The sequence below is a fragment of the Lentinula edodes genome (genome assembly GCF_021015755.1).
Source record: "Lentinula edodes strain Le(Bin) 0899 ss11 chromosome Unknown C8R40scaffold_18, whole genome shotgun sequence".
In the NCBI taxonomy this organism is placed as follows: domain Eukaryota; kingdom Fungi; phylum Basidiomycota; class Agaricomycetes; order Agaricales; family Omphalotaceae; genus Lentinula; species Lentinula edodes.
In genome coordinates, this window is record NW_025764324.1 from 536,935 (window position 1) to 554,620 (window position 17,686).

Consider the following 17,686-nt stretch of genomic DNA (forward strand, 5'->3'; position numbering starts at 1 on the left):
CAGTACTTGGCTTTAATGTTGCTCGTGTCTGCAGCTCGTTCCGTGCCCTTCGCCCGTATCGCTGGTCGTCGTTCTGTCTCAGCTATCGCCTCTAAATACTCTAATGCAGTGTACAATGCTGCTCTAGCAAAATCGCCCCAAACTCTGACCCAAGTTCATACGGAATTGTCTAGCTTCACTGCTACCCTGAAGCAGAACAAGGATGTCGAAGCCTTCGTTCACAATCCCACACTATCAGCTAAGGACAGGGCAACTGGACTTGCGTCTGTTTTTAAAACTTTGGAGGGTGCTGGCTCGAAGAAGGAGTCGGTTTCGGACATCACCAAGAACCTGCTGACTGTTTTGTCGGAGAATGGTAGATTAGCAGAAGTTGAAGGTGTTGTGGACGGTTTCAACGAGCTCGTTTCCCAGTACAACGGGGAGCTTAATGTTACCGTGACTTCTGCCGCTCCGCTTCCCAAGGACATTCTGTCGCGGCTGGAGTCGACACTGAAGCAATCACAGACCGCTCAGAAGGCCAAGACATTAAAAGTTACAAACAAGGTTTGTTCATCAGCGTTGTCCTATCCTTTTTCTTCTTACATCTATCGCAGGTCAACCCCTCTGTGCTCGGCGGTGTGGTTGTTGACTTTGGCGACAAGACCATCGACCTTAGCGCCCTTTCGCGTGTCACCAAGCTCAATGCTGCTTTAACGCGTACGTCCTTGTTTTTATGTACATCTTTTGAATCCCAATGTCTGTACTGACTATTTTTGTTCCCAGAGTCCGTTTGAAGTGAAGATGATATAGGCGGGCAAAAGTAATACCTCAAATTGTCATAGCATGGACCATGAAATAAATTACAAACTCTCTTGATAGAGCATTATCCGATATCTCCAGCCCGCATGGTGCAATTTGCCCCGAATGATCGATTACTTCCTGCCCTCTTTGTGGCTGAGAATACGTCTTCCTCTGCCAGACGTGTAAGGTCTTGTACATCCTTCTCTTCCATTGTTGTGGATCGGCAGAGGATCCAGACAATATGTAGTAGGTCCTTTTGAAGGCGGTAAACCTCTTCAAACCAACTTCGTGATCCCTTCACTGAATAGTATGAGGTGCTTCTTCCGGTCCACTGCTCATAGACGCGTAAGAGTAAAATAATCACCTGGCGGCTTTTTGCGGTTCAAACTTGGGTTCGAATAGTAGGGCGCCTTAGTCCCTCTCAGTTCGTTTATCGATATGAATGGAAGTACGGAGTGGAACTGATCGGATGGATTCATGCAATTCAAGGCAATACATCTACGACTCCAGCCGATTAAAGATGTTCTGAGGTGTGTGTGTCTGCCATAACAAGGCTACAGGAAATCATCTTTTTAATACGGATAAGGTTAATTTCAGCGTCCGCGACACTTGGTGCTTGGATACAGGTCGACGAGATGCTCAAAGATGCAATTGTACCACGGAATATGAACTGTATCACTAGGTATGTAAAACTCCCATAGTGGAATCACTGACAATTAACAGTGACGTTTCAAAGGGAATTCCGATGGTCTTGCAGGACCAGTAAGTGCGAGGAATACCGAAGAAAGGAAATCAAGGCGAGGGGTGTCTGGTCTCTGTCTCCGGTGATCCTGTTTAGGTAGCTTTCGGTAAGAACAATTTTTAATACAATTCTCTTCGACGATGTAAGCAAAGGGGTAGCTGAAAATAAAGCAAAGGTGTTTTATCAGGTAAATACCGCCCAATACCCCAGCTTTCAGCCAAAATGTCTGCGTCATGCGCATATATGGGTTTTTCCCTAGGAGTTGAGATTGCCCCTTCATAAAATCCGGATCGCTGCAGTTTCCCGTCCTTCTCCTTCTTCCTTCCATTTCGTATTGTGCATCGTTGATCATTGGACCTTGTCCGACTGCTCAGGATGGAAGCAGTTTTGGCGTTGACTAAAGTTCCTTGCATCCTACTTGCGACTATGGGCCTGCATGTTACTGCAACGCCTCCTCATCCCCCGCCTGCGAAGAGCGACCAAGCACCGTCAACGAATTGGGAAATCATTGTCAAGCAGAGAGGCGTCCCAGCCACGGTTAAGGTATTTTATCCGACCACATACATAATTGATGTGGAATTGACCTCGCTGTGTTTCGCAGTTTATATGCTGGGTGGCTGCATTCGCAGAAATTTCGCTTATCGTCACACAAACCTTGGGATATCAGTCATTCACGATGATTGTTCTGTATCCTCTGGGTATGCAAATGCGGATCGACCAACCTTCCATATATGGTTCGTCTTCGGTGAATCTGTACCCTTCACCACTATTTCTTCTCGGAACCTGCCTTGCTACCACAGGAGGCTACATCCGCTACCGTTGCTATCAAGAATTAGGCCGCATGTTCACCTTCGAGATGACAATCATGAAGGAGCACAAACTGGTCACGACTGGCCCATATGCTTGGGTTCGCCACCCTGCGTACACCGGTGTCATATGCACTATCTCTGGCATTGTAATGGTACACTGCGCTCCGGTAGGTAATGGCCGTACTGTAATCAATCGCATAGGCTAATGATATAATTTATTACACAGGGTTCTTGGCTGATAGAGTGCAAGGTGCTGGAGTCAACTTTGGGCAAGGGGGTGTCCGTTATTTATTTAATTCTCACTAGTATGATTACGACTGGTCTCATAAAACGTATCCCGAAGGAAGATGAAGCGCTGGCAGCCCGGTTCGGTCAAGAGTGGAAGGAATGGACACAGAGGGTTCCATTTAAGTTGTTCAGGGGTATTTATTAGAGCTGGCGCAGCTCCGTTTGTTCTTGTGTGCAGGAGTCATATGTGTCAATCTTCTTTCTTTTTCTTCCTTGTATTCATCTGGTTCCTCACAGTGCGTTGCTGCCTGGAACAGCCTGGAACGTAGGCTAGTAGCCTCTTAATTACTTACTTACATACCCAAGTTCTTCAATGTGTACATACATACATATCCTATTTACTGTGTCATTTACTTAGGCCCGTCAGTACATAAGTGTTACAGATCGCAGTCAACATTTCAGCCTTTGATGCAGTGTGTTGCTTCAGGAATGTTCGGGACTCTTTTCTAGAATTGGAGAAACTGGGAGAAGTTTCGGTTTAGACTTTGCCATCACGTGATCCATGTGAAGTTGTCGCGTCGTCGATGTCAAATTGCACATATCTACCTCAAACGATCAGGATGGCATCCATTGCTGCTACACCATACTTCTCCCATCCTTGGTTCAACAAGCCGTCTATGAAAAGACGACGCTCTACTTCTCCGGGAGAGGACGATGCACTGGATAAAACGCTATCTCCAATCAGCGCCAAACGACGGAGAGTAACTATGTTGGAAAAAGGATTTTCCAATCTTTCCTTACACCATCCACCCCCTGTCGCTTCCACCTCCTCCGCGAATCCGGACTCAGTCACCACATTTTTCGATATGAATCACTCCGGGGCTCCTCCGTCCTCCAGCCCACTACCTCTTCCAGATACACTCACTGCAATGGAGGTAGAATACTCTTCAATCTCACCCTCTATACAACCTGATTCTGTTGAAGAGCCTACTTCACCCTCGTTGGCAGTACCGGAGATCCGGATGAAAGGTTCTTCTTGGTATGAACCTGAACCAGATCGTGAGTTTTCCAAGTCCCTTACGATACCCCAGACAACCAAACCTAGGTTTTCAGGTATCGTTGTTACGGACCTGGACTCGTCGGATGATGAATATGAAAATGACTCGGATCCTGTTCGTCCGTTAGTGTCGCCAACTTTACTCGAACGGATTCGTCAACGAGAGCTGTCGAATGTTCTTCCATTACCATCTTCACTAGACCAGCATGCGCTCGTTTTATATCGTCCACTGACTAGGCCTTCAAACAATCTTGAGCCTGAGGACACTGAACTAGTATCTAATCAGGATGCAGTCCCTAACGCAGTTTCATTGTCTTCAACAGCACAAGATGTAGAAATGATGGATGTCGAATGACGTAAAGTACGATGTTTGTGCTGGAAATTAGACTAAAATATGTAACCTGTTGCACACATTTGCTATACACTTTCAAAGATTTTACACCTATACATCTATAATACATGAATGGACCAAACAAAACAATAATCATAACTCCTGAATTGCAACAATAAGCCCGTAGAGGAAAAAGTACGCAGCGCCTGAAACGTCGTCGAGGAAAGGCAAAGAGCGAAAAAAAAACAGGGAAAGAAAAGATAAAGCGAATAACGAACCAATTGTGCTTTAACGAGGGACAGGCCCTGCACCATACTGTACGACGTCATCAGGACGGCTTGGTGGCTCTCCTGGATAAAGACCCTCGGCAAAATTGTACTGTGAATGATGATGTCGGGCATGAGCATGGGGGTGCGGGACATGATGCTTTAGCAATGAGATATAATTCCAGAAAGGGAAGTGAGGTTAGCAGTTCGGGGAATGAAAACATCAAAGAAACAGGTAGATATAATATAGTATGTTAAAAATGGTACAAACAGAACGGGATGGACGAAATTTGAGTTGAATTAAAATAGTAAAATAAGGGAAAGTCGAAAGAAAATGTCAAAGACCGATAACAGAAAACAACCGCGAGTTCAAAGGGGAAAAGAACCATGTGAATTTGGAGGGGAAAGCGTGTGTGGAATACAACAATAAAGATCAAGCGGGAATGATAAGGAAGGAAGGAAGGGGAATAAAGACAGGAGGGGTGGGGAGTGACATTTGGTGAGAATATGGATGGAGCAGGGAAGAACGGAGATAAGAGGAGGAAGACCGACGACAGATAAACATGAAGAAAGGAGATGATCATTGGCAGGTCAGAGCACGGTCCAAAATTTCAGGCATATTATACACTCACCATACGGTATGGATACGGGGAGGTGAGTGTGACGGGAGCAGAGCTCGTCATTCCGTCTACGTTAGGCTGAGGAAGCGAATGTTGGTGTCCATTCCGCACCTGCGGATGCTGAGGCTGCTGCTGTTGCTGAATATACATGGCCTGAGGAGAAACAGCGATGGGAACAGACGAAGGCAAGGATACATTGATGTTGTGTTGCATATGATGGATGGGTGTGGAAGAATGGGAAAGATTTAATATGCTGATAGGATCTGGAGGACTTTCCTCGTGGGAATGAATATGCTGGGACTGTAGTTCAGATGTAGATCGTTGCAGTATAGGCTCTGTTGGAGGGGAATGGTCGTCTTCAGCCATATCCTCGTCGTTGTCGTGAGCATTCGTATTCAACGTTGGTCCAGCCTCTCCTTCTTGGCCGGACCGTTGAGCGGCAATCTCTTCGGCGGTCAAAAAGCGACCTCCTGGTCCTCTAGGTCGTCTCATAGCATGTTTGTGTCGAGATTCATGCAAATACGGCTGATAGAAAGGGCAAGATGAGGTGAATATTACCTGGGAAAATGTCGAGTACATACCTTGCGTTGTCGCGACAAGCGATGGACTTCCTCAAGACGCGCTCTGGCTACACGCCGTTTAAGGATACGGAAATATTGCTTCGCATTGACATACAGAGGCTCTTCGTCGGCCTGAGATGACGTGGCAGGCTCTGGAGGGCTGATAAAGGACTGTGGTTCGAAGTTGGTAGTGTTGTAGTAGCCTTCATCGAGGTGATAAGCGGGCGTAAATAAGTGATCTACTTGGTCCATCGCAGCCAATGAGGAATCGAGACAGCCGTCCGTTTCAAAGCCAGCAGAAGGGGCGGGTCAGAAATGCCGGCCGAAATATCACGTGCAGCTTCTTTCGGATTTCCTCCCCAGGCCTGAACGCGTCTTGTATCTTACTTTATCGCGCCATGGAGGCCAAACTCAAATCTCTCAAGGTCGTTGATTTGAAGCAAATCCTTACAAGAGCGAGTGCCGTGCCAGCAGGCAAGGCTAACAAAGCCGACCTTATAGCTAAAATCATCGCAACACCCGCTGCTGTCGACGCCTTCAATGCTCTTCATCCTTCTAAACCTGCCCCACATTCCCATGACGATCTAGTGCGTTGTATATCGTGGTTCATTTACGCATAATCTCATTGGTCCCTTAGCTTGCCCCGCCAGAAGAGTATGGTTTGCCCTTGTTCAATGCAGCGCATTCTCCTGATTTTCCACTGGAAATTAGTCTTGACTGGACAGTAGATGAAGTTCCGCCCTCGAAGTCGGATGAAGCTGCTTCCGAGCCTACAACAGAAACTCCTGCCCCTTTAGCTGCCGAGCTTGTGTGTCCTTCTAACAAATTTTGTTCCCCTCCCTACGACTTATGTGCATTCTCAGACAACGGCCCCAATATCTGCACAAGACATTGCACCAGAACCTCAGGTCGCTAACACAGCAGAGTCTACATCTTACCCTGCGGACGCTGAATTGGAGAAGCGTAAACAACGTGCTGCCAGATTCGGTATTCCACTAGTAGAAACCAAACCCAGACAAAGGCTTGCCACCGCAATTAAAACTAATGTTACTGCCACGCAACCAAGTGATGTATGTGTATAGAAAGTGGCACAATCCTCATTTAATAGCTTAATCTCCTTTCACTTTACAGGATGCTGAAAAAATCAAGGCGCGCGCAGAGAGATTTGGGCTGAAAATTGCAGCGAATGGAAAGACGGGACCAAGCAAAGACAATCAAACTTCACCGGGCTCGAAACGGAAAAGAGGTGCTGTTGCACCTCCGCCTGAGGTTGAGGTGGATCTCGAGGAGCTAGAGAGACGACGAAAGAGAGCTGAGCGGTTTGCACTGAAGCCTTAAAGCTAACCGTTGCAAGTTAAATATAACTGCGTCTTTTTGATCACATACACTCACATAACTTCCATACAGGTTTCCTGTACGAACATTCATAATTATGGGCTGCTGTATTAACTCGACTACATATGTCGTTACTCGTTACCCCTTTGTCATCGTAGAGTGTGTCTCTGCAACTGTAGAGGTGGGAATATTCACACGGAAGCTTTTGTCCTTCTCTACACTCATGAACGGCTCGGAGAAGGAAGAACAGCCTCTGCTTGCTCGAAGCGCTGGTCGTGCTAAATCCAAATATGTACTGATAATTCATGGAGGTGCTGGAACAATGTCCAGAAAGAAGAGCACTGATGCGCAGTTGAAGGCATATCATGATGCCTTGTGCGTTGCCTTGAAGGCAGGTCATGAGGTATTGAAAAGTGAAGGGGAGGCCATGGATGCAGCTGTGGCAGCCGTGGTGGCTCTGGAAGGTGGTTAATTGTCTCTGGGTATTTCCAAGTAACTGAATAACTCTTTACAAGATAACATACTATTCAATGCAGGTAAAGGAGCCGTCTTCAACACTGCGGGCAAGGTGTCTCTATAGCTTGTACTTTATGAGTGCCTCTCGTTAACAACTATATTCCAGAACGAATTAGAGGCCTCAATCATGTTATCCAAACCTCCTGCTTCCCATCCTTACGTCCCTTCTTCCAGAAGAGGCTTCGGACTAAGTCTCCTAACGCACATCCGTAATCCATCCAGACTAGCGCAGGAGCTCTATCTAACACCATCCGCCGCTCCCCACGTGTTTCTTTCAGGAAACAATGCAGAGAACATCGCAGAGTCTTTGGGTATGACCCTCGTCGATCCATCTTACTTTTTCTCCGAAGCTCGATGGAAGGAGCATCGACGAGGGCTAGGGCTGCCTGATATGCCTTATCCTCCGGGAAGCCATGGTTCAGGAGGAGAAATTGAGGAAAATTCATCCCCAGAGTCTTTGGGGTCTCTGGATATGTATTCTACAGGAACAGTCGGCGCTGTTGCACTGGACGTGAGGGGTTGCATCTGTGCAGTAACCTCAACTGGAGGACGGACGAACAAACTGGTAGGTCGAATTGGTGACACACCAGTCATGTCTGCGGGCTATTGGGCGGAGGAATGGGAGATTAAGTCTGGCTGGCTGAAGAAGGCCTGGAATACATTCACAGGCAAGGAAAATCCTTCCAAAATGGCTGTAGGTATCTCAGGTACTGGGGATGGCGATGTACGTGCCCCTCTACCATTAAGGCAGAATGTGCGACCTGCTTACCCAGAGTGTAATCATTAGTACTTTATCCGTCAAGCCACAGCGTCGACCATCGCTCGTCGTGTCCAATTATTAGGTGAGCCTATAGCAACTGCTGCTCAAGTTGCTGTAGAAACCCTACGTCGCGATGGCGGTATTGGAGGAGTTATTGTTCTAGATATTGAGGGTAACGTTGCTACACCTCTGAATTGTGAAGGCATGTACAGAGGTTTGATTCGGGAAGATGGTGTCGCGAAGACTGCCATCTTTGAGGACGAAGTTCTAGAATGAACAAGTACTGTATAGCGTTGTATACAGTATGACTCTCATATGATTAAATGTCGAACCTGACCACCTGCCCAGCTGCACCTCGCTCAATTTTCAACAACCGCTTGGCTACACAACCATACAACGCCTTGGGATGTCCAGAAACCATCGCTGCGCTGCCACTGGTGCTCGCTTTGGCAGCAAGCAGTTCCTTGACCTTGTTCAAGGGCAAAGATAGCGTTTCGGATGAAAGCAAGGCAATTAAAAGATGTGCGGTAAGTATCTGCTGTGCGGTGGGCGGTGTGTTGCTGCTATTTGACACAGTTGATACCGAATGGGTTGGAGAAGCTACTGTCGGAGTCATATTGGATAACGTCTGCAAATGTGAGCTAGTGGGATATGTATCAGCGAATGCGTGGTGATTAAGTGTGATCCAAACGCACATCGTCGCGTTCGCTACAGGAGGCAAATTTTTTGTTCTGTTGAACGTGTTTCCGGGCATGATCAGTTCACCAACTGTACTCCATATCTTCGCCTGTATCAATGGTCAATCAAGTTGTGAAACATCAGAATAGAACGGACCACTGCTCGTTCAATATCCATGTTGATTCGAATCTTCTTTTCTCTATGCGGCGTGTCCAAGACTTTGGAGGATTCTGGATCCGGTACGAACGTGTCAGGCTCGTCCGACACAATCTCTGAAAATGGACTGGATGGCGTTTCTTTCACTGCCTCACTTTCTTCTTGTTTGCTCTCAATTTCTGGGGGGGTCTTGGGCACGTCTGGACTCAATGCATCCGGAGAGAATGATGGCATACGAGTTTTAGGAACCCGACGGGAAGGTAAAGGACTTGAAATAGATGATCCCATAGATAGATTGCCAAACTCTGCTTCTTCGTCCAGAAGTGAGCTGTTGTCGATGAATTGAAGGGGCTTATCAGACGCGCCAGGAGTACTCCAAAACTTTTCCTCCACAGGATCCATGGATGGGGGAGGAGGTTTTGAAGACCCAGGATTTGGTATCGAAACTTCAGGACGACTCTTGATGCGTGCTTTTTGATTCAATAGAGTTTCTTTCTGTTACTGACACAATCAGCATGTGTGACTTTGCAACGACGGACAAAAACGAACATGTATACGCAGGGCTACAATCCGTGACTGAAATTCATCTATCAGACCCTGTTCTTTATCAGCGGCAGACTTCAGTGATGGTGCTTCTGTCGTTTGGGTCTTGGTTCAATTATCATACAAGTACAGGCAAATGGAAGAAAGTTACGCACTTGTTGGAGCTGTTCATTCATTGACCTTATCCTTTCATTGCATTGCTCTAGTCGTTCAAGAATCTCAGTGACTTGTTGATGAGCTCGAGGCATCGGCCGAACATGTTGACTGGAGCATTGTTAAAACTCGGACAAGAACGAGAATCAATGCACTAGACGTACTATCGTTCCATATATTTCAAAGCAGCTTCTGCGTAAACATCTGGTGGTATTTCTTTGGACTTCAACTCATCTCTTCTGCCTGTCGGTCTCCGCAAAGGAGTAGCTCCATGAAATTCGACACGGGTGATTTCGACTCCAGACTGATTACGTGTCTCCTTATCGTGAGCGACGACGGTGGAAGGTGTTGTGATGGTAAACAGGCCTAATTCTGAAGAGTCTACGTCGCGTATGAGATCGCCGAGTTCAGCAGAAAGAATGGCACGAGTGAAAAGGCCCGTGGCAGAGCTTCTGCAGGAGGCAGAGATGGATTTGATAGAGCGAGTGCTTTGAGCCAGACGATCTATATGATCTGAAAGGGCGGACATGGTGGTTGTCAGGAAGATGATGTGATGGTTCCCGTTTGCTGTTTTGTTTGACTAAGACTTCGTGATTTCGATTTTCTTCCACCACCTTCTCCCCTTCTCTCAGCTCTGCTCATTGCTGAGGTGCACCGTCGGTGAAGATAATCTCACCGACAGGGTCAATCCACATACCATGTGGGAGCCATTACCGTTGATTGCTTATGGCTATGCGGTACACCCTCTAATTCCCTCAACTCGTCGCGATACCCGGTATTCGACCCGGTCACATCATACAATTGGTTCAGCAGACGCCGGAGACGAACAAATTCACAGAGATGTCGTCTCTCTGGAAGTCGGAGACGAAATATATGCGTTCGAAAAGTATACGCCAAAGGGAAAGGAGACCGAAGGCATCTGGTACCGCGGGTACGCCGAGTTTGCCTTTGATTTTTACTCCATTGTGCTCATCATCTCTCTTACTCTCTATCACAGTTACGTCGTTTGCACTGCTCGAAGGCCGCCAGTCACATGGGCACTATCAGGCGAAGCTTCATCATCCAAGTCTATACCAAAGATCGAGGAACCTCAACAAGTGTTCATCGGAATATTTCCTGCTTCTCATGTGTACGTTCGCGACGAGCTCTCTGACGCAGAAGGAACCCTCCAAAATCTTGCCAAATCTCTGGACGGTGGAAGCCAGATAAATGGTTTTAGCAATTCCACTACTGACAGTTATTCACAATGGAGTCGTAGTAATTTCATGAGCGTCTTGCGCGAGGAAGATGAGGACCTTGACGCTGCATCCATTATGACTGGCGTTAGACTTCCACGGATGGACCAAAAGACCTTGTCTCATGCAGGTGCACCCGTATATTCTAGCTCTAGGTCCGCCAGAAGTTTACGTTCGTCTTCACCAACGGAGTCACAGATGATGAAACCCCTTCCTCCACGTCCATCTCTGAAATCCGGAGATGATACCGCATCTGGGGTCGCACAACCAATCATTGACGAAATTGCATCTGCATTACGAGAATGGCACATATTTCTCTTCCAATACCTTGCCAGACGTGATTATCGCCTCTTTCAGATCGTTCGTGAACATATAGAGGCCCTTCATCTTGGCAGACGACAATTGCTTGCCCAAACTTTGAGCACCGAAGAAACAATCAATATGCGGCAGGATTGTGTCGTTAGATTGGTCAAGGGCAACCTTGTTCAAGGCCTTGATGTAATTGTCCGCCATCCAACCTGGGGTGGCCTCGTTACTGTCGATATACAGGGTGAGATTGACTCCCGGACATGGGTCAGTGCAGTTCGCATGTATTCAATGCAAGTGGCCTTGGCCTATCTGAATGTCGACGAACCACCGCTAGTTTTGCCTAATCCTGGTCCTCTTCCAACTCCCGCCCACTCCGTCTTCCCTGAACTTGCACATAAATCTCGTATGAGATCATTAACTAAACTGGGGCCACCTTCCTCATTGAAAGCATCCACTGCAAAATTCTATCATGTATTTCTCGACTTGCGGGCGTTTGTCGCCTCATTTTGCTCTCCGGGAGAAACTGCGGAGCTCTTATTTTCTTTGTACAGACTAGGTTCCCAAGCCCAGTTCACCCAGTTCATTACCGAAGATTTCTGTGCCGTCTTAAACCACAATGGTGTCCTGGCGCGAAACCCCACTGCCCGTATCCGTACTCTCTTCACAGATTTGTCACTGTCAGACCTTCAAGAGCCTATCTATCTCGTTTGTCGAGTAATCAGAAATGGCGCTCTGAAAATTGGCGCTACCTTCAGCTCGGGAGTGCCACCAGAAAGCGGAAGAAGAGGATCGGAAACACGGGTTGACCCCAATACGCCGAGTAATTGGACTGATGCTTATGGACCTGTTTCCCCGAGCAGTCCTCGGTTGTACCCGTCTGGTGATACTCAATTTCGCCGACCTTTTGGTTGTGCTGTTCTCGAACTAACACAGTTAGCACAAATGTCGGCGGATGACTCAGATGTGCATGGTCCCAAGGAATATTCTATGCCTATCTATGTCCCTACCAACGAGACTTCATTTTCGGTGCTTCACCAAAACATCATAAATAACAATACCAAGGAGTTTGAAAAGTTCGTCAGGTATATAACTGCTCTCGTCATGATTCGGTTCTACTAATCGAAATTTTAACTGTAGAGCTGAAATGCTAGCTGTGTCTATCAAAGTTTACCGGGGCGATGCCACTACTATTATAAAAGAGAACACCTCTGTTCTTCAAGATACACCTCACACTCTCCGACTTGGTTTCCCCGATGTGGTTTTCCCGGGTGACGTCCGCAACGAACTATATATCAAACTCTGGTCAGGTAGCTTTCAAGTTGTCCCTAACCATTCTAGCCGTATCAGCGTCAGCAATCTTAGAGGTGGACCTCCAGCAATGAACATGCAGGTAACAGTTGAGGTCCGCGACGAAGAAGGACGGACGATCGAAGGCGCTATATCTAAAGGGAGCGGAGAGCCTTTCTTGACTTACTTCCATTCCATGGTGTTCCAACGTTGCCACGAACCAACGTTTGGAGAGCTCATTAAGATACAACTACCCTTGGATGGAATACCCTCTTGGCATCTGTTTTTCACTTTCCGTATACGGTCATTCAGAGAACGCGGGACTAGTCGTGGAGGGGAGAAGTCGGATTCTCTGTATGCATTTGCATTCCTCCCTCTCTTCCCGGAAAGACGATCATTTGTCGAAGACGGTGCCCATAGTTTAATCATGTACCGCGCTGATAAACTAGCCCAAGTCACTCCAGACCAGTACCTCTCTTCACCTGCCTGGCTACTTCTTAATCAGAAGCCAGAGAGTATAGTTGTTTCCCCAGAGATGCAACGTAATGCGCCTCCATTGCGGGATACGTTGATCATTCGCTCGTCCCTATGCTCGACCAAGTACACTCAAAACCCCGTGCTTTTGAGTTTACTCAATTGGGAGAAACTTTCTGATAAAAAGCTCTTATCTCAGGTCTTGGCCGCTTTCACATTCGTTGGTGAAGTCGAAATAGTCAAATTTTTGCGAGATATTTTCGATTCTCTGTTCGGCATCCTCGTCTCACCGGACAACCAAGTTGGGGACATGGAACACTTGGTGTTTAACGCTATCGTTATCGTTCTTGGGATCGTCCAGGACCGTCGTTTTAGCAACTTCAGACCAGTGGTTGAACTTTACATTGAAAAACACTTTGGATGGGCCGCAGCCTCATCCCATATCATCCATTCGATGAATCGTCTTCTATCTAATCCCGCTACCACAGAGAACGCCACTCAGCTGAGGAACGCCTTGAAAGTTTGGCATTATATCATCAAATTCATCGCTCGATCTCGCGAACTGCAGAAATCCAAGGAGTTGGGAATGGGAAGTGATGCGACTGCAGAGCATCTAGAATCAGCTTTTAAGCGCGAACTACGCGCCCATTTATCAGAAGTTACCCGTATGATGTCGACTACAACTCCACCGTCGATGATAGGCACTCAAACCATTGCTCTTCAAAACTTCACTTCAGTCCTACCTGAACTGGCTCAGATCTTTTCTACGGTGGATTTAGTCTCTATCGTGACTACATTTGCTACGAACGCTGTTCCAGGGGCCAAGGGGAAAATTGTTATCTGGAAGCTTATCATGTACCTCCAGATTGTGAAAGGGTTCTTGTTTGACAATCCGGAGTCACGGCCACTTTTAGTAGAAGCCGTTGTTCAGTGGATCAAACCTCATTTCGGACGATATGATGAGTATGTGCACACTCAATCAAATGACTCCGAAACCGCTCGTGACGCCGCACGGGTTGGCTGGTTGGAAAGCATTCGACTATGTGTCACCATCGTTGCAGTGATGCTTGACAAACTACAAGCAAGTCTTGTGTCTCCAGAAGTGATTCAGGATCGAAGACGTCTCGTGTTAGAAAAAGATAACGTCGAATGCCTCTTACCTCTATTGCCAAGGTAGTAAAAACTTTGGTCAATGTTCACTGATATGCTGTTGATGTCTTCCTCAGATTGTTGGATTCATACCGCGAATTCATGGCTCCAGAATCAGTAAGGGCTCTCGAACGTACACCCTCTACAAAAAGTATAGTCCCTGTCGTATTCCCCGAATCCTACCCTTTCTCTCTCTTGATATACCTTCCTCAACCACCCTCCAACTCGAAACGTATCACAAGCGAAGCACACTCGTTCAACCCAGGGCTTGCTGAAGCGGCCGTTGTCCTACTCGTTTTGATTCTATCATCCCCACCCAAAGCAATTTCCGAATTTTTGGAATCGAGTCTCGATATCGAGGGTCGTGATAGATTTGTAGCCTTGCTTTCTCACTTTTTTACAGTTTCAATCTCGATTCTGGAAAATGAATGCTTTCCCAAAACTTGGCTTAATATCAACATCCTCGCACACCAGGTCTTGGTTAAGATGATGAATCCTATATCCACATTACTCAATCATGAATTCATACCACCTCAAGAAGCTGAAGCTACATTCGATCCTTCATTGTGGAAAGAAGCTTTCACAATGCTTTTGAAACTTCTTTCATCGGAGCAACTCTGTATTGAGGAGTTCAGCCCACAGGTATGTTGCTCCTTCCAATGCATGCGGATTCTTCTTTTGAATCATTCTCATTTCAGAAACGTCGTGCTGTCTGGCGTTTAGCGGGAGACATCCGAGGGGAGGGTGCTAGTATCATGCTGACGCTTTGGCAATCTCTTGGTTGGGGTGAGCATTCCTCAACCGCTGGTGAACCTACAATGCGCTTCGGAGTGAGTACAAATTCAATCCCAGTATTTGATATTTTCATGAATTTTTTTCGTAGGGTTATCAAGTTTACTTGAACACTTTGGTTGGCAGTGTTGTTTCGTTATGCTTGAGTCATCATGAACAACTCAGAAATAACGCTGTTCAAATGCTCTATAGCATGATTGTTTCGGAGTACCACACGTCGGGAAATTTTGAAGAAATTGAAAACGAACTTGTTACCCGCTTAGACTTTCTTTTCATGTCGGAAAGCTCTAAAGACGATATATCGGGTGCATTCTTTGTTGGTCAACTTCGACACCTCTTCGAAAGTACTGAGGGAGATGAGCAGTTACGGGACCGAGTCTCAAGTTTTCTTGATTCAGTTGACCTTTTCCTGGAGCTCCTTCTTAGTGTCCGAGCTCTTCCGGAAGGCGATGAGTTTGCTGATGAAAGAGTCATAGCTACAGTAAGTGTTTAATCCTTCTTCTATATGGTTCTCTCACAGGCATCAGCTTCGTCTCATGAATTTCATACGGCGAATAGGGAGGGATGAGATATACATTAAATACGTCCACCAGCTCGTGAACGTATGTCGAAGAGCTTGCTTCTTGGTTTGCCTTATTCATGGATACTTAGATGCACCTCCAATCCCAAAACTACGTGGAAGCAGCCCTTACACTCAAATTACACTCAGATCTCTACCCCTGGGATTTAAACTCATTTGTACCTCCAATGGAAGAACTCGGTCTACCACAGCAGTCCAAGTTCCATCGGAAAGAAACATTATGTCTACTGATCCTGGACTATTTGGGTAGATGTCGAACAATTCGCTCTTGGGCTTTCTGACTTTTTCAACAGGCAAAGGGAAGGCTTGGGAGCGTGCAATCGATATATGTAAGGAGCTTGCTATCCAGCATTCTGGGGTCACATTCAATTAGTACGAATACTTCCCCTTTTTTGACTTAGCGCACTAATACTGTCATGCAGCAGACGACTATCTGAAATTTTGCGCCATCAAGCTGCTCTCCTCGAGCACATAGTTACAGACCAGAGATACTATTGTGACTATTACCTCCTCACGTTTTATGGAAACTTCCCGGCAGCCATCAGAGACAAGCGATTTATTGTATGTATTATAAATGTAGCTTGAGACTCTGGTTAACGCTGCATTCGTTCCTAGTATCGGGGGTACGAGTGGGAGAAGTATGGCGCATTCTGTGAGCGGATGCTGAACAAGCACCCTGGGGCTCAGCTATTAAAGGTCGCCGGCGATCCTCCTGTGGATATTCGATATGGTAGCGAGCAGTACATTCAGTGCACAGCAGTAAACCCGGAGCCTGATCGTACTTCACCTATATTCACAAATCCAGACGTACCACTTGCCGTTCGAACATATTACGAGCACAGGTGAAGACGCACCATTCTCGATTCTGTTCATTAGATGCTGACCTCTATTAGTGACATCAATCTATTTTCTTATTCTCGTCCAGTAAAGCGCATTGCACGCGACGGCACAGAAGAATTTTGGATCGAAAAAGTCTACTTTACTACAGAGGAGAGCTTCCCTACTGTACTTCGTCGTTCGCAAGTCATTGACTTGACCGTAGTGGATATCTCTCCCGTTGAGAATGCTTTATCGGAGGTCGAGATGAAGACAAAGGAGCTGTCGGCTCTCAAACTTCGCTATGAAAACGTAGCAAAGACTACGCAAGAGGTATCTACAAATGCGCTCTCAATGGCTCTCAACTCTGCTGTAGATACTCCATTAAACACCGGAATATCTGCATATAGACATATGTTCTTCAATCCTGCTCGGAACCCCGATCAAGCCGAACTCGTCGAAAAATTGAGAGGGGCAATTGATGAACAGGTGGGCTTGTGTGGCAGTGCTATATTGACAATATGCGAGCTAACAAAAAATGGTTTCAGGTCCAGATCATTAACAGCTGCCTGAGACTCCATGGCTCTCTATGTCCATCTGAATTTATTCCTTTCCACGAAACACTCGAGAGGTTCTTTCACAAAAATTTCAGAGAGGAAATTCGTCGGCTCGGGATCGACGACGTCGCAGACACCTTGACGAAGTCCCCCTCTCTGAAATCTAGTACTACTGTCAACGCACAGTCTCCGTATCAACCATCCGTCTACAATGGCTCAATAGCGCGGAGTTTCTCCTTATCGTCTGTCAGACGCCTTGCACTTCCTCCACTTCAACTGGGGCGAACACTTTCTCCTCCTCCGTTATCCTCGGCTTCTCCCGTTCAATCAGAAGCCCCAATTGAACCTCTAAAGCAAACACCATTACAACGGCATCTAGCTCATTTAGCCCGACATGGTATCAACGGCGTATCTTCAGGCCCTCCCGATGCACAGAATGGCAGCGACTCCTTCTCGGTCGAATCACCCCATGATTCCTTTGTGAATGTTGCCAATGGCATTCACCCTTTGCATACACAGACCTCTGGTGCATCAGTGACGATGTCAAATTTTGGGGGTAGCCTGGGATCGCTTGGCTCATTGAAAGGACGGTTTTCGCGTTTTGGGAGCCTAAACTTTGGTAGGCGTCATCAACCCTAACTTCTCTTGTAACTTATAATTGGGAATTCACTGACACCGAATCATCCTGTTACATCTGTTTTTCCTAATGTACCGAATCTTGAAATTATCATATGAATTTGACAGATCTTTTACCATTTATCTGTTTGTTGCGCGTCTTACTGCCTTATTACTTGTTGTTCCTACCACAAAAGCGAGAATCCGGAGTGCGGTTACTTATGGTTAGTCAGGGTTAGTCGTTGTTAGTTGTTCCAATCCAGACGGAACCAATTGATCCGAGTTAAGCTCTTAAAGGTTTAGACTCGTGACAGGCAGTATATCAATATACAGTACAA

General features: G+C 46.6%; 9 protein-coding genes across 9 annotated transcripts; 6 read left to right on the top strand and 3 right to left on the bottom strand.

Annotated features, from left to right (window-relative positions):
* Window positions 1-15: 15 nt before the first annotated feature.
* C8R40DRAFT_1170826 (OSCP/delta subunit of ATPase) lies at window positions 16-773 on the top strand (the record flags this gene model as incomplete). The annotated part of the gene is made up of 3 exons (XM_046231598.1): window positions 16-543; window positions 594-696; window positions 763-773. The coding sequence occupies 3 exons, from the start codon at window positions 16-18 to the stop codon at window positions 771-773; spliced, it is 642 nt and encodes a 213-aa protein (XP_046086297.1).
* Window positions 774-1,948: 1,175 nt separating this feature from the next.
* C8R40DRAFT_1046084 (uncharacterized protein) lies at window positions 1,949-2,764 on the top strand (the record flags this gene model as incomplete). Its single annotated transcript, XM_046224350.1, has 3 exons — window positions 1,949-2,065; window positions 2,124-2,498; window positions 2,558-2,764. 3 exons carry the CDS (start codon window positions 1,949-1,951, stop codon window positions 2,762-2,764), a joined length of 699 nt encoding a protein of 232 aa, XP_046086298.1.
* A 205-nt stretch (window positions 2,765-2,969) lies between these two features.
* On the top strand, window positions 2,970-4,055 carry C8R40DRAFT_1105381 (uncharacterized protein). Its single transcript, XM_046228120.1, has 2 exons — window positions 2,970-3,618; window positions 3,673-4,055. The coding sequence occupies exons 1-2, from the start codon at window positions 3,144-3,146 to the stop codon at window positions 3,969-3,971; spliced, it is 774 nt and encodes a 257-aa protein (XP_046086299.1). The 5' UTR covers window positions 2,970-3,143; the 3' UTR covers window positions 3,972-4,055.
* Window positions 4,056-4,339: 284 nt separating this feature from the next.
* C8R40DRAFT_1105385 (uncharacterized protein) lies at window positions 4,340-4,913 on the bottom strand. The gene has a single exon (XM_046228121.1). It carries the CDS (start codon window positions 4,795-4,797, stop codon window positions 4,468-4,470), a length of 330 nt encoding a protein of 109 aa, XP_046086300.1. The 5' UTR covers window positions 4,798-4,913; the 3' UTR covers window positions 4,340-4,467.
* On the bottom strand, window positions 4,636-5,708 carry C8R40DRAFT_224747 (uncharacterized protein). The gene is made up of 3 exons (XM_046234391.1): window positions 5,509-5,708; window positions 5,415-5,461; window positions 4,636-5,358 (listed from the first exon to the last, which is right to left on the bottom strand). The coding sequence occupies exons 1-3, from the start codon at window positions 5,600-5,602 to the stop codon at window positions 4,834-4,836; spliced, it is 666 nt and encodes a 221-aa protein (XP_046086301.1). The 5' UTR covers window positions 5,603-5,708; the 3' UTR covers window positions 4,636-4,833.
* An 83-nt stretch (window positions 5,709-5,791) lies between these two features.
* On the top strand, window positions 5,792-6,731 carry C8R40DRAFT_1045485 (uncharacterized protein; the record flags this gene model as incomplete). The annotated part of the gene is made up of 5 exons (XM_046224306.1): window positions 5,792-5,980; window positions 6,031-6,047; window positions 6,105-6,201; window positions 6,257-6,463; window positions 6,525-6,731. The coding sequence occupies 5 exons, from the start codon at window positions 5,792-5,794 to the stop codon at window positions 6,729-6,731; spliced, it is 717 nt and encodes a 238-aa protein (XP_046086302.1).
* Window positions 6,423-8,538, top strand: C8R40DRAFT_225191 (nucleophile aminohydrolase). The gene is made up of 6 exons (XM_046234393.1): window positions 6,423-6,463; window positions 6,525-6,746; window positions 6,801-7,192; window positions 7,244-7,296; window positions 7,351-7,968; window positions 8,032-8,538. The coding sequence occupies exons 3-6, from the start codon at window positions 6,826-6,828 to the stop codon at window positions 8,278-8,280; spliced, it is 1,287 nt and encodes a 428-aa protein (XP_046086303.1). The 5' UTR covers window positions 6,423-6,463; window positions 6,525-6,746; window positions 6,801-6,825; the 3' UTR covers window positions 8,281-8,538.
* C8R40DRAFT_1170832 (uncharacterized protein) lies at window positions 8,324-10,063 on the bottom strand (the record flags this gene model as incomplete). The annotated part of the gene is made up of 6 exons (XM_046231599.1): window positions 8,324-8,645; window positions 8,700-8,791; window positions 8,839-9,333; window positions 9,388-9,486; window positions 9,537-9,645; window positions 9,699-10,063. The coding sequence occupies 6 exons, from the start codon at window positions 10,061-10,063 to the stop codon at window positions 8,324-8,326; spliced, it is 1,482 nt and encodes a 493-aa protein (XP_046086304.1).
* Window positions 10,064-10,088: 25 nt separating this feature from the next.
* Window positions 10,089-17,682, top strand: C8R40DRAFT_1105396 (cytoplasmic protein). The gene is made up of 13 exons (XM_046228122.1): window positions 10,089-10,465; window positions 10,532-12,151; window positions 12,216-14,012; window positions 14,066-14,630; window positions 14,687-14,818; window positions 14,872-15,261; window positions 15,308-15,382; window positions 15,432-15,606; window positions 15,654-15,732; window positions 15,783-15,921; window positions 15,976-16,202; window positions 16,254-16,665; window positions 16,725-17,682. The coding sequence occupies exons 1-13, from the start codon at window positions 10,233-10,235 to the stop codon at window positions 17,370-17,372; spliced, it is 6,492 nt and encodes a 2,163-aa protein (XP_046086305.1). The 5' UTR covers window positions 10,089-10,232; the 3' UTR covers window positions 17,373-17,682.
* Window positions 17,683-17,686: the final 4 nt, after the last annotated feature.